The 13889-nt window shown below is 38.9% G+C and overlaps 1 protein-coding gene and 1 long non-coding RNA gene across 3 annotated transcripts in view; one reads left to right on the top strand and one right to left on the bottom strand.

Moving 5' to 3' along the window:
- itga7 (integrin, alpha 7) overlaps window positions 1-13889 on the top strand; it is a 39297-nt gene that overhangs the window by 14705 nt on the left and 10703 nt on the right. The window contains exons 2-12 of the mRNA XM_077726879.1: window positions 3909-4036; window positions 5892-5971; window positions 6067-6322; window positions 6801-6932; window positions 7433-7540; window positions 11235-11442; window positions 11627-11823; window positions 12214-12302; window positions 12389-12516; window positions 12587-12685; window positions 12772-12833. Coding sequence (XP_077583005.1) covers window positions 3909-4036; window positions 5892-5971; window positions 6067-6322; window positions 6801-6932; window positions 7433-7540; window positions 11235-11442; window positions 11627-11823; window positions 12214-12302; window positions 12389-12516; window positions 12587-12685; window positions 12772-12833 — 1487 coding nt within the window. The remainder of the gene's footprint in view (window positions 1-3908; window positions 4037-5891; window positions 5972-6066; window positions 6323-6800; window positions 6933-7432; window positions 7541-11234; window positions 11443-11626; window positions 11824-12213; window positions 12303-12388; window positions 12517-12586; window positions 12686-12771; window positions 12834-13889) is intronic.
- Window positions 2204-8305, bottom strand: LOC144203437 (uncharacterized). 2 transcript variants are annotated; one of them, XR_013327687.1, is made up of 3 exons: window positions 8103-8305; window positions 6079-6256; window positions 2204-2394 (listed from the first exon to the last, which is right to left on the bottom strand). It is a non-coding gene; the product is annotated as an uncharacterized LOC144203437 (long non-coding RNA). The 2 variants fall into 2 exon arrangements; XR_013327688.1 differs by lacking the exon at window positions 8103-8305 and adding an exon at window positions 3893-4007 and having other exon boundaries at window positions 6079-6754.

Below are 13889 nucleotides of genomic sequence, written 5' to 3'. Positions count from 1 at the left end.
TCTAAACAATAAAGTGTTCGTTTTGTTTTTTAACAAACCGAAACAAAACCTTACACACAGTGTCCAAATATGATATTATGGTATCGTAGTGCAATTTAGAGTACATTGGGGCATTGGCAAGGCTGTGTTTTTGTGTGTGCACCCGAGTTTGTATTTGTATTCATTACATCTTGGGTGCATAAACACGCATACTAAACCCCACAAATTTTAGTAAGGCATGTCATATTATCATGTGGGTTTACAGAAGGATGAGCTGACAGTTGAAAATTACAATATGACCTTCTGAATTGCAGTTGAACAATGAAGAGCAAAGCTGTGCAAAAAGCACGAACTGAACAGAATTGTGAATCATAGCGATAGAATCAGACAAATATCCCATCACAAACATATGTATCTTATAACTTCAAAATTAACTGGTGTTAACTAAGCAGAAAATAAACTGATACTTGGTAACAACAAGCTGGTGAAGCCCCACATACAGATGTGGTCAAAATACACTTGTGAAAAACCTAATGTCATGGCTATCTTGAGTTTCCGGTTATTTCTATAACTCTGATTTTTCTCTGATAGAGTGATTGGAACACACTTCTTTGTCACAAAAAACATTCATACAGTTAAGTTCTTTTATGACTTTATTATAGGTTAACAGAAAATGTGATCAAATCTGCTGGGTCAAAAACATAAATACAGCAACACAGATTAGCAATTTTGGTCACTTAGAAAGTTGTGTCAGTGAAATGAGCTTCATAGCTTGGTCTCTTAACTTCTTGTGAGTGATTATGAGTGACTAGAGCTGGTAAATTCTCTGAGGCTATTTAAATAGGGCTCGTTGGATGCAAACGCTACAATGGGAAAGTCAAAGGAGTTCAGCATTGATCTGAAAAAGCAACTACTTGGCTTGAATAAGTCAGGAAAGTCACTTGGAGCCATTTCTAAGCAGCCGCAGGTTCCAAGAGCAACAGTGCAAACACATGTTTGTAAGCATAAAGTGTATGGCACTGTTTTGTCACTGCCCTGATCAGGAAGAAAACGCAAGCTATCACCTGCTGCTGAGAGAAAATTGGTCTGGAGGGTGAAGATTCAACCGAGAATCAGCAAAAAGCAGATCTGCCAAGAATTAGAAGCTGCCTTGGCTGCCGTGCAAGAAGGAAGCCCTAGCTCCAAAAGCGGCACCTTAAGGCTCGACTGATGTTTGCTGCTGATCAGATGGACAAAGATAAGACCTTCTGGAGGAAAGTTCTGTGGTCAGCCGAAACAAAAATCGAGCTGTTTGGCCACAATTCCCAGCAATATATTTCTAGGAGAAAAAACTTATGACCACAACTGTACCTTAGTCTCATAAATGTATCAGATTAAAAACAATAAAGAAAATGTCCATTATATTTTGTCTTATAACCTGGAACAAAAGTCTGGTTGAATTGTCAATAAAACCGGCTTGTCTAAAATGGAGACAAAAGCTTATCCTTTAGCCTAACTATTTTTACTTCTCCCACTTTAACTCTCCCTAGTTACTTTCCGTGCTTCTTATCTTACACTCTCTGTGTCTTCATGACTCGCTTCCATGCATCAGCTATGGCTGACAGATATAGCTGGAATGTAGCCCAACATTCAGTTTTTAAAATAGCCTGCTAGTCAAATAATCCACACTCCTAATAAGGTAGAGGGTAGCGACTCTCACCCCCTCATAATATCAGCAACTACTTCAAGGTGAATATAAGCTTTTACTTTCCTTTTTGTAGCGACAGACGAGTCGTGAGAGTCAAAGGTAAATGTGTGAAAGCAAGATAGCCTGTACAGGGTTGTACGACAATAAATGTTATCATTTGAAGCAATGTTTTATGTCTAATACGGAGTTTGTTGTGTTGTTTACATGATCAGTTTAGACATATCCAGTATGAAGTGTAATGATTTTTGTTAAGGACCTTCAGAATTGACTATCCTGAGTAAAATTGGAATTGGAATTGCAATTCACTGCTATGCTGAATTTGTGATTACCAAAGATTACTTAAAAACATGCTGACCCTACTACCAATGAGATGTGCTGCACCGACTGAATCAGAAATAGGCTGACCAATGTTCTAACAAATTCCTGCTGATGTCACAACCAATCAGTGTCTCTGTATACAACAATGATTGGCAATGATACCTCAGACAAATTTTAGATGACAGGTCAACAACCGTTCAGACGAAACAGCCATTAGGACTGGTTTCTTACAGAGAAGAAACACAATTTTTTTATTTGAAATGAAATAACATGGGTGGACCGGCAGAGTGAGTGGTTAGTGCGTCCGCCTCACAGCTCTGGGGTTCTGGGACCAAGCATTGGTCAGTCCATCTGTGTGGAGTTTGCATATTTTCCATCACCTTGATTGGCTCCAATCACCCCCTGCAACCCTAGTGAGGATAAAGCAGTTCAGAAAATTAGATGAGATGAGGTGAAATAACATTTCATTTATTATTTTGGGTTAGTTTTGTTTTTGTCTCCCAAAGTTTATTGTTGAACAAGCAAGCAAACAAAAGCCTTTTTATTTATTTTTGTAAATCCATGAACTCCTCCAATTACTGACCCATGTTTAACTAAGAGGTTCTACGTCTGATAATGGACTTTAAGATTAACCGGGTTAACATGCATGAGAAAACATAAAAACAATGCCTTGTTCAATGATTAAGATGTAAAATGTCTCAAACAATGTGATCGTGACAATCATGGCAGGTGCGTACATAATTGAGGCCTTGTTGGCTTCAATTGAATACCAGACAATCCTACAGTGACCATTGCTACATTTACTGGATTACATACTTAGGAATGAAGACACATGACAGACAAAGTTATCTAGCAATTATTTTTGGGTTAGCATAGCAACACATTAACATAAATCAATAAATACAGCTATTTCCTTACTGCCTCTTGACTGTGTGCACCAGTAAAAGTATTTTATTTGTTCCAAAGGGAATTGGGGACTCCATTTCACTAATTGGAGCAGGGGAGGAATAGCCCTGATCAAGCCATTCCTTCTCCAACTTTTAGTGTAGGAATGAATGTACTTTAAGTATCTGTGTTGGGGATGAGTTCTGTTAGGTATTTCTTAGTGGGTGCTTTATCTTCAGCGTCTGTCTCAAGATGTTGCTTTAATTCATTGTTTGGTGACCCCTTTGTGTTTCAATGGTACTTCAAGGTATCCCGGTGTTTTATAAATGAGTTAGTCTACATTGTCTGCACAATAAAGCTATGCTGACTTACAAACTTCCCTGTTTTTGGCCACACCCACATTTGTTTGTGAAACCCATTCAGTGGTCTATCCCAGTTATTTACAGTATTTATTCGAGCAAAATATTGTATCAAAGTTTGCTTTTTTATCCTCCACAGCCGTTATGTGTAACGGGAGACGTAGAAGCTGCCTATTTCCGCCAAATGGCGACAATATACCTTTTTGTAAGCCAGCCCACTCCAAATAGCCTTGGCAAGTTTATAGGATTATAATATGGTTGTAATTTTTTTTTTTAAAGTTGCTCTAGGGAGCGCCATCTTTGCTCAAAAATAATAAAATCAATTATTTGGTGAATCTGATGAAGACCAATCAGACTTTGAATTTTTTTTAAAATATAATGATGATGGATTAGACTTTAAGGTGTGAAAATTGAAAATTCCATTTGAGAATTGTGGTCATATTGGTAGTAGTTTGTTTTACCAGGGTTCCATACAATATGTTGTGAACACATGTTTTGTCATGGTGACATGTTTTCAGCATTTTCCAGTTACCAGTACTGGTACAATCCTTGGTGTAAACTGAGAAAAAAAAGTATAACAATTTGTAGTCACAAATTATGGGGGTGCGTCATACACGGGTGCGCGAAAATACAGTATCTTCGTATCTTTCATGGTATCTCTCACCTTTTTCTTCCTTCAGGATCCTGGTGGGGGCACCACAAGCTGCAGGCCAGGGTGTCTTGCGCAACAGTCGACCAGGGGCCTTGTTCAAGTGCCCGATCACACCCGAAGAGTATGACTGTGAGAGGGTTGATATTGATGGCGAAGGTAAATTTTGTTTCATAGTTAATTTTACACATAATGGAATTTTTTCATCTTTGGTACAATGAAACAGTATCCTGGTGACCTAGAAGAAATATTACAATTTCCAATATCTGAAGTGCTGACTGAATGTTTATATACCATTATGTGTTATGTTTTGCTTCGTATGTCTATTGGTTATTGTGTATGTTTGGGTTCAAAAAACACGAATCAATTAGGGGATTACTATCAAGGCCGGGCGGCTGAGTAGTTGGCGCTCACAGTTCTGGGATCGAGGGTTCGATCCCAGGTCGGTCGTCAATGTGTAGAGTTTGCATGTTCTTTCTGGGCTTGCGTGGGTTTTCTCCAGGTTCTTTGGTTCCTTTCGACATCCCATGCCGGGTAGGCTGGTTAAACACTTTATATTGCCCCTCGGTATGTGTATAAGCCTGAATGGATGTCCGTTTCATTGTGCCCTGTAATTGGTTGGCCACCAATTCAGGGTGTCTTCTGCCTGGTGCCCATAGTTAGCTGGGATATGCTCCAGCACCCCCCGCAACCCTTGCCAGCGATAAATGATCAAACTTCCAGTATACAAACGCGGTGAATACATTTTAAAGGTAATGGCCTGATGGATTATATACATCATATACTTTAGCATTTTACTACATTTTAAAAGCCATCTACCATACTCGTCAGATTTTATGAACATGGGTAGAGGCATTTTCTGCATCTACAAGGATTTACAAGGATTTGCTAGAGTCCACCAACAGGCCACTGGCGAGCAGTGTTGTGGAAAGCCTGCAAGAAAGTAATGGTTCAATCTTGACTTCTGTTACCAAACTAAATCTTCATTCAGGGTCATATGTGTTTCTGGGAAAGTAAATTTTTGTGATAGAGGTCATTTTTACGCTGCTGTTACTCTTCTGTACTTCCTTTTTAGGAAACAGTCCTGGTGGCTTGAACAAAGAAAAAGTGTTTCTTGATATAACTAAGGGATTAAGTACTCAATTGTTCTTATCCTGTGTATGTTTTTACCACTCACCTTCAATTATGTGTATTTTGAAACCAATCCACATGACTGGATAGTCCCTGTAACTCAAATTCAGAAGCTAGCTGATATGAAGAAAAAATCCAGAGGTCAGAAATATGGCGATGCTTTGAATTTGACTGATATCCTCACTAAATAACTGGGATAGACCTCTGAATGGGGTTCACAAAAAATGTGGGTGTGGCCAAAAAAACAGGGAGGTTTGTAAGTCAGCATAGCTTTATGGGCAGACAATGTAGACTAACTCATTTATAAATCACAGGGATACGTATAGGAGGTGGCTACCACCATTCAAACACAAAGGGGGTGCTGGAGCCAATCCCAGCTTTCTCCGGGCCACAGGCGGGGGAAACCCTAAATTGGTAGCCAGCCGATCGCATGGCAAAAGGAGACAGACAACCATGCACACTCACACCCATGCATAGGGACAATTTAGACTATAAATTGGACACTCTAGATTTTAGAGTGTCCAATCAGCCAACCATGCATGTTTTCGGAATGCGGGAGGAAACCGAATTATCTGGAGGATACCCACACAGGCCCGGGGAGAACATGCAAACTCCACACAGATGGACATGACCTGGATTTGAACCCAGGATCCCAGCGCTGTGAGGCCAACGTGCTTGATAAGAACATTTCAGACTGAAATAGACACCCCTTTTCACTAACGTCAGACATTAACCTGTGGTCCATGTTGCTGCTATGGACAAAGATTTGGAGACAGACATTTGGACCTCAGCTGAGGAAGATATTCTAGCCACATGCACCACATTGCCATCAAGATAAAGATCCAAGAGCTTTTTTTTCAGCACATTGTTTTCTCTTTCTCAGTGAGTCTAAATAGAGAGAGCAAAGACAACCAGTGGTTAGGAGTTACTGTCAAGAGCCAAGGCATTGGTGGGAAAGTGGTGGTAAGTCAGTGCCTAATCACAAACCTGATTAAACAGCATTTTCTAAAATAGCACAATGGTTGGTTGCTTCTCAAACCCCCCCTATTCCTCCCCAGGCATGCGCTCACCTGTATGAGCTTCGGCAGCGTGTAAACCAACCCTCTGAGACGCGTGATCCCATTGGACGCTGCTATGTTTTGAGTGAAGATCTGACAGAGCGAGATGACCTGGACGGAGGCGAGTGGAAGTTCTGCGAGGGTCGGCCGCAGGGTCATGAGCAGTTTGGCTTCTGCCAGCAGGGTCTTTCTGTCAGTTTCACACCAGACAACAACTACATTCTGTTTGGTGCCCCTGGGACTTACAACTGGAAAGGTATGAAGGTCTATCGATAGAAACTGTGTAATTAAATTGTTTAATGAAAATGGCTTTGAATATGCTACAGCTCTGCACAAACAGCAAGGATAAGAAGGCATCAAATTGTGTTTTCTTTCTGTTAGTTTAGTCTCAAGAAGGAAAAAAAAACAAGAAATGATCAAGCTACGTGACCTTTGAGTTGATTATAATTTTCAGCGTTGTTATATCATTATGATAAACAGCATTGCTGATTAAAAACAGAGCCATTTTATATAACTGTCCTGATTGATAATATCAGACCCTAATTACATCAAGAGCAACAGGGCACAGGATCAATAATGTGTTTCATTAGAGAAATGTACATGTCAATGTATTCTACATTTTGAGATTGTCTCATTTTCTAGAGTGCGGTCACCCAGATGATCTCCACCAGTGTGTTGGGAGCAAGTAACTGTTTCATAAGGCTGTGTTTTGGCCTCACCCATTTCCATTTCAGGTGAAATGCGCGCACAGCTGCTAAACCAGACGCTGCTTGATTTTGGTTTCTATGACGATGGACCCTACGAGGTGGCGGATCAGAAACAGCATAACGCTCGGCTCATACCTGTGCCCTACCACAGTTACCTGGGTAGGAGTCTTCCTCCCTGCTCACTGCTGGAGAGGAAGCGAGGATCCGGTGGAGGATAGCAACCAGTTCTCAGAGTGTACCCAGATATTTCGCCTATATGGCCCAAGGCCATACGTCAGCCTCCATTAATTCCTGGAAGGATATTAATGGCCAAAACCCCTTAAGATTTTCATATGATTTCTGCCTGGGATTTCGATTCTGGAAGTTTTCCAACAAATTATATTGATTTACAAATGATCCTATGACGTCCATGAGACTTCAGGGTACATTCTGAACCCTGGGGCTGTCGCTCCACAAGAGAGCCGGGAGATTTCCACAGGAAAAATGCTGCCACCCACCCGCCAAAACACATCACCAATCAATCACAGCTTGTCTCACCCGCACCTTTCTTTTTTCTTTTCTGTTTTCCTTTACCTCCCTCACATTTCACCACCCTGGCACCCTCCCTGCACTCAACCCTCTTCCTCTCTACTCCTTTCCTTTTCTGTTTTGGGCCATAGGGCTCTTGTTCATGGCTAGCCCAGTTGAAGACACACTGCTGTACAAAACTCTGGAACCCTCCAGGAAGCCCACAGCCTTTGAGGATGTAGCCCATAATAGCTACTTAGGTTTGTAGGAGTGATGTACTGTACTTTGAATTGGATTGGTCTTCTGAAATAGTAGTAGCTTTAAACTTCTTGGTTTTAATCCTTTCTGTCTATTCTTTGTTTGTGTTTTCGTCACTGTTAAGAGACAACCACCAAAACAGGGCAATTTAATTATGTATCCATTTTCTGTGTCTGTTTTGCTGTCAGTTAAAATCTTTAGTAGTTTTGCCAAAACCACAGTGTACATATTTGATTGGTAACAGAACAGTCAGAGGGTGATAGACGTAGGGTTGGACAATGGTTCACATTCACTATATCGGTGAATAGGATCTGAATCCACATTGACTCCAAAGAATTTATGCACAGAAAAGAACTACATTATCTACCAGGTGATTGTCTCTTGAAGCAACAGTGAGTTTGTTCCTTGTGTCTGTAGGTTGTTGTCGTCCTTGTCATATAAAGTGTGCATGTATGTCCAAATAAGAGCTGTTTCTGGGGTATTTTGGTCTTGGTTTTCTTGCTGTCACTCCAAGTGTGTCTAATATAACTGGTGTAGATGTTTGTTTTTAGTGTGTTCACTAACAAGGCTGATGAATTTCTTGAAGAGCATCACGTTCTTTTGAGGTATTTTTCTTCCTGTGTCCTTTTTAATGTTAACATACCACCGTCAACATACAGTTAATGTTGGATTGCAGTGTTCTTACGTCTCGTTGACTCTGAGGATCTCCCATAAATCTCCTAATTCACATACCTACAGGCCTCCTCACCCTCTGCCCCACTCCTTATTTAGCCGTTCCCGTGACAACACTAATTCCCATGTGACATTATAGCTTTATTCTTACCCCCAAAATAACTCATATTAACCCCTGTACCCTCACAAGAAGATATGCTACACCTTCATGTCTGATGGAAAAATACGATGTTTTCATAAAAATTGCATAGTGATTTGACATAACCACATTTTTAAATGTTTTTGTTGTCACAATTTTGATGCTAACATCTCTTCACCTGAAGCAAAGCATTTTTGGAACCAAAAATAGCATATTGGTCAAATTATAGTAATAAATATTACATATAAAAGTTCACACTCTATGCTCCTTAAGATCAAATAATTGAAGTCAACTTAATACTACTGCTACACGTTCTGCTTGTCCCGAGAGGGTAGCCATAGTGAATCAACCTTTTCCATTTCACCCTGTCCTTTGCATCCTCCTCTCCTCTAGCTGACACTTTCATGTCCTCCTTTACACAACCCATGTATCTTCTTCCAAGTTGACTTTTAGCCCTGTTCACTGGCAGTTCCACCCTCAACATCCTTTTATCAACTTAGTCCTTATCTGACCTCTACGCATGTCGAAACCATCCAAGTCATATCTTTCTGACCTTGCCTCAAAAATATCTTACCTCCACTGTCCCTTTTATTGGCTCATGCCAAAAACTACCCAGCCTGGTTACGCCGAAGGAGATTCTCAGCTACTCCTACCTCTGCTTCCTGTCTTTTCCTCAGAGCCACTGTCTCTAAGCATCATGGCTAACCTCACCACTGTCTCGTAGGCCGTTCCTTTCATTGTCGCTCTCACTTTCCAATCAAATTACATACCTGGCACTTTCCTCCACTTGCTCTAGCGTGGCCTGGCTGCACGCGGTTCTTTTACTTCATCTCCAATTGCTCCATCAGCCTGGACTAAGTATTTGAAATACTCAACGTTCTTTACGTCTATTCTTTGAACCTTTACCCTTCGCCCTGGGTTTTTCTTAGTATTTCCACACATGTATTCTGCATACTCCTGGTTGCCTTCATTACTCTCTTTTATAGAAAATATGTCCATTGCTCTTATTTCTCCTCTCTGCCTGTTTTCTGGTTTCACTGCAGATCACCTGTAAACATCATGTTTCAAGGAACTTCGTGTTTTAGTAATCTGTAAGTCAATAAATCACTGTGGGAAACAAAAAGGGGCTCAGAGCTGACCCCTGGTGCAATTCAACCTTAACACCAAACTTCTGTCACTCCTTTTGCACAGCAAAGGAATCAAGTTCATATAATATATAACATGTATTCCAGTGCAATTTTCTTCCTCTTATCAGTAAAAATATGTTGCTCGGGAAGAGAAAGAGTAAAGGGGAGAGAGAGAGAGAGAGAGAGAGAGAGAGAGAGAGAGAGAGAGAGACTGCAAATTACACTATTGTAAAAATATATATATATATATATATATATATATATATATATATATATATATATATATATATATATATATATATATATATATATATATATATATATATATATATATATATATATATACTCATGGAGCTAATCAAAATAAAATAATTATTCTAAATACATTAATGGTAAACATAAAATGACTGGGAAGCTAAAATTGAATTAGTGAAGAAAAATAGATGAATATGGATCTACAGATGCAGAATAAAAATGATAAACAGCAATAGCACTTTTTATTGCACGATTTGTTTTTACTGTTTTAAAATGCGACTGTCATGTTATACAGCCATTGTATACATTCCACTCCTGTTGTCCTGTTGCTGTTCATCTTTTATCTCATCCTCGTCTCCCTTTTCTTCTTTTTGTCTCTATTTTTTGGATGCATGTTTGGCGGTTAGACATTGCCCCTTTTATCCTTCCCACCTAGAGCATGCTGCAGCAAATCCCTGTGCCTGCTTCTATTTAGACTGTTTAAAAATGTATTTTTGTTATTTGAATTCAGACACACTAGTTTGCTATATTCTTGACATCAGATTTTGTTCTCCTCCAAAAACAAAACAAAAAACAAAACAAAAACAAAAAAAACAAACAAAAAAAAATATATATATATATATATATATATATATATATATATATATATATATATATATATATATATATATATATATATATATATATATATATATATATATATATATATATATATATATATATATATATATATATATATATATATATATATATATATATATATATATATATATATATATATATATATATATATATATATATATATATATATATATATATATATATATATATATATATATATATATATATATATATATATATATATATATATATATATATATATATATATATATATATATATATATATATATATATATATATATATACACACACAGTTATTCAGAATTTTAAAAAGCCACCTTTTTTCCTTCTTCTGTGCCCCCTATTGTATCTGTAAAAAAATATTTGGGCCCAGGGGGTAAAAAGTATTGTAATACTGTTATCATACTGTTTGTAAAATACTGTAGATCTAACCCTAACCCTTTCAAGACAAAACAAAGGCCTTTAGAAGGTATTGATTTTTTTGGTGGGGTTTTGTTTAAACGATTTAAATGAGTCTTTATTATACTATTAATATAACTAGCCCCTGAGAGTGCTCGCCACAGTTGAGGAGTACTCTGTACTCAAGACAATAAATCCAATTAATGTCTAGTCAGTATGTTTACATACCAAAAGTAAGCGATGAAACCTCGTGAGACATGAGATAAAACTTAATAGATCACCCCAAATACTAGCCAAGCGACAAACATTTTCCGGCCTCTAGAAGAGTCAGACATAAAATCAATAGTCACTTTAGGCACATATTTCATTAGTAAGAAGAAGAATACGTATATCAAATACCCTCTGGGCAATCAATAACACTAAATCCTCAGCCTAACTACTGCCTTCTGGTACTTTGGCCAGGCTTCTCTGTGGATTCGGCGATGGGAATACTGAGCCTCGGGGAACTGACCTTTGTGGCGGGTGCACCACGGGCTAATCACACAGGGGCTGTGGTACTTCTACGTAAGGACAACGTTTACCGGCTGGTGCCTGAGCACATTTTCTGGGGAGAGGAGCTTGCATCTTCCTTTGGGTACTCAGTTGCTACCACGGATTTCAACAACGATGGGTGAGGAGTCCAAAAGAAAAAGTCCTTTTTGGAAAGAATAGCAAAGACAAAAATTGTCTGTTTGAAAAGGCTGTAAAAGAACACTAGGATAAGAGCTTATTCTACCCAATTTAACTAACTAGGGTGAAATGGAATGATAGATTGAAATCATGTCTTGAGAGGGTTTTGATATTCTTGTCTTTAGTTGGACCGACCTGATTGTGGGAGCGCCAAACTTCTTTGATCGTAAAGCAGAAATCGGCGGTGCAGTTTACATCTACCTGAACCCCTTGGGTCACTGGGACGATCAAGCTCGGCCCATCCGTCTCAATGGGACGTACGACTCTATGTTTGGCATGACAGTGAGCAGCATTGGTGATCTGGACCAGGATGGTTATGGAGGTGAGATCAATTTGTTAGGATATTCAGACATCCTTTTTCCAGAGTTAACTGCCGGACTGGAATTTTGAATATGATATATTGGGCCTATCTACACTCGTTCAGGTTCAAAAAAAAAAATTCAATTTGATCATAATATCAATTTTTAAACATATTAGCAAGGGCTGAGATGTGATTGAAAATCAGCACAAACACACCAACATAATCCTAACACACACTGTTTTTAAAACCAAATCAGTTGAACACATTTTGTCTGTAGTCATTAAAATCTGTTAGTGTCTTCACTTTTGCCCATTTCAACAATTTGTTCATTTTTCTTACAATCCTTACCATCAAACTACTGACATATTCGAAGTATAAGTATAAATGTAATGCATTGTCCTTTGTGTGCAGACATTGCTGTTGGTGCTCCCTTCGACGGAGATGGGAAGGTATTCATCTACAGAGGTTCGGATGCAGGCATCGAAACAAAACCTGCTCAGGTGAGTCCCTAATAGAATCCTTTAAAAAAGCAAAAAGATGTTGAGGAAAAGGAAAAGCTCATTTGGGAATCTTTATACTGACATAGGTGCTGGATGGTCAAGACTTTGAAGTGAGGCGTTTTGGATACTCCATCTCAGGTGGCCTGGACATTGATGAAAACCACTATCCAGACATTGCTGTGGGCTCGCTGAATAATTCAGTGGTGCTCTTCAGGTATGCAAAACCAGTGCCAAACCACCATCCCTATTATCGTTTCTTTTATTGTTCATCTCTGTTCACATAGGTCTCAGCCAGTCATCCATGTGATTCGGGACATATCCATAGACCCCCCTGACTACATTGATTTGGGTTACCATAACTGCAAAGGCCGAGACGGGGTTTGGTAAAAGCAAATCTGAGATGCATCATACCGTCATTTCCCTGTATTTTCCTGATCTTTGTGGGCTCTCTGTCCTTCTCCCTTTTTAGTGTCGAGGTCAAGGCCTGCTTTGTCTACGCGGCGCACCCGGTGCATTATTCACCACATATAAGTGAGTCTGTATGCAGGCTGGAAGCCTGTTAACTCAGCTCCGCTCATGCTGTTTTTGTTGTTGGTCTGTATACCATGAGTTCTGAGTGTGAGTTTATTTAATAAGGGACAGCACATATTAATGACTCGCGACCCCAATGAGGATAAAGCGGTTCAGAAAATGAGATGTGATGAGAGAGATATTAATGTACATGTCTATGTTCATGTTAATGAAAATATACGAATAGGTAAATATGATGGCTAATTTCCTTCTTTAGTCTTATCATTTTGATCTATTCCTCCGTTATTTGTAGATTGAAGACAATGAACTTTGGTAGGTATATTCTAGGTACTGTAAATATATACATTATTTGTGAACCTCTTATCCTCACATGGGTCGTGGAGGGTGCTAGAGCCTATCCCAGCTAACTACACGCACCAGGCGGGGAAACGCTGAATCCGTGGCCAGCCTATCGCTAGGCAAAAGGAGACTGACAACCATTTATACTCACACTCATATCTAGGAACAATTTATAGTGATCAACTAGCATATCCTGGGTGTATTTAGGATGTTTTTGGAAAATAGGGAGTACTATTCTATCAATATGCGTTTTGATATTATTATTTGGTATGATGACAATTAGGCTTTTGTCGAGTCAATGATGATGACAAAGCCTAAAGAGGGACAATGAGACAAACTCCATTATAGCCCATAAAACAAAGGGCGACAAAATTGTCGCGTCCATAATGTTTTCAAATGTCCATAATGATGCTAATGAAGCCTGTTGTCTGTCTAAAAGCAAACAAAAAAAATCCCACAAATTTTCAGTTGATGTTTTTAGAGAGCATCTGTGGCTGGTTAGTGAATTAGGAAGTTTTGGGGAATTTTGGTATTTAATTTTCCCAAAGCAACTAAATGTAACAGAGATTCGATGTTTTTTTTGGGAGGGAGGGGGGTGCTAGAAATTGTCAGACTATTTTTTTTTGTCAGTAAATGCAGCATTTTTGGATCAATATACTGACTTCAAACGTTTTTTTTTTATCTTTAATGACTTTAATTAGAGAGTCACTGAGCAAA

This window comes from Stigmatopora nigra, chromosome 10 (genome assembly GCF_051989575.1).
Source record: "Stigmatopora nigra isolate UIUO_SnigA chromosome 10, RoL_Snig_1.1, whole genome shotgun sequence".
NCBI lineage: Eukaryota > Metazoa > Chordata > Actinopteri > Syngnathiformes > Syngnathidae > Stigmatopora > Stigmatopora nigra.
The sequence above is the reverse complement of the archived record's forward strand: the minus strand, read 5'-3'. Positions and strand labels throughout refer to the sequence as shown.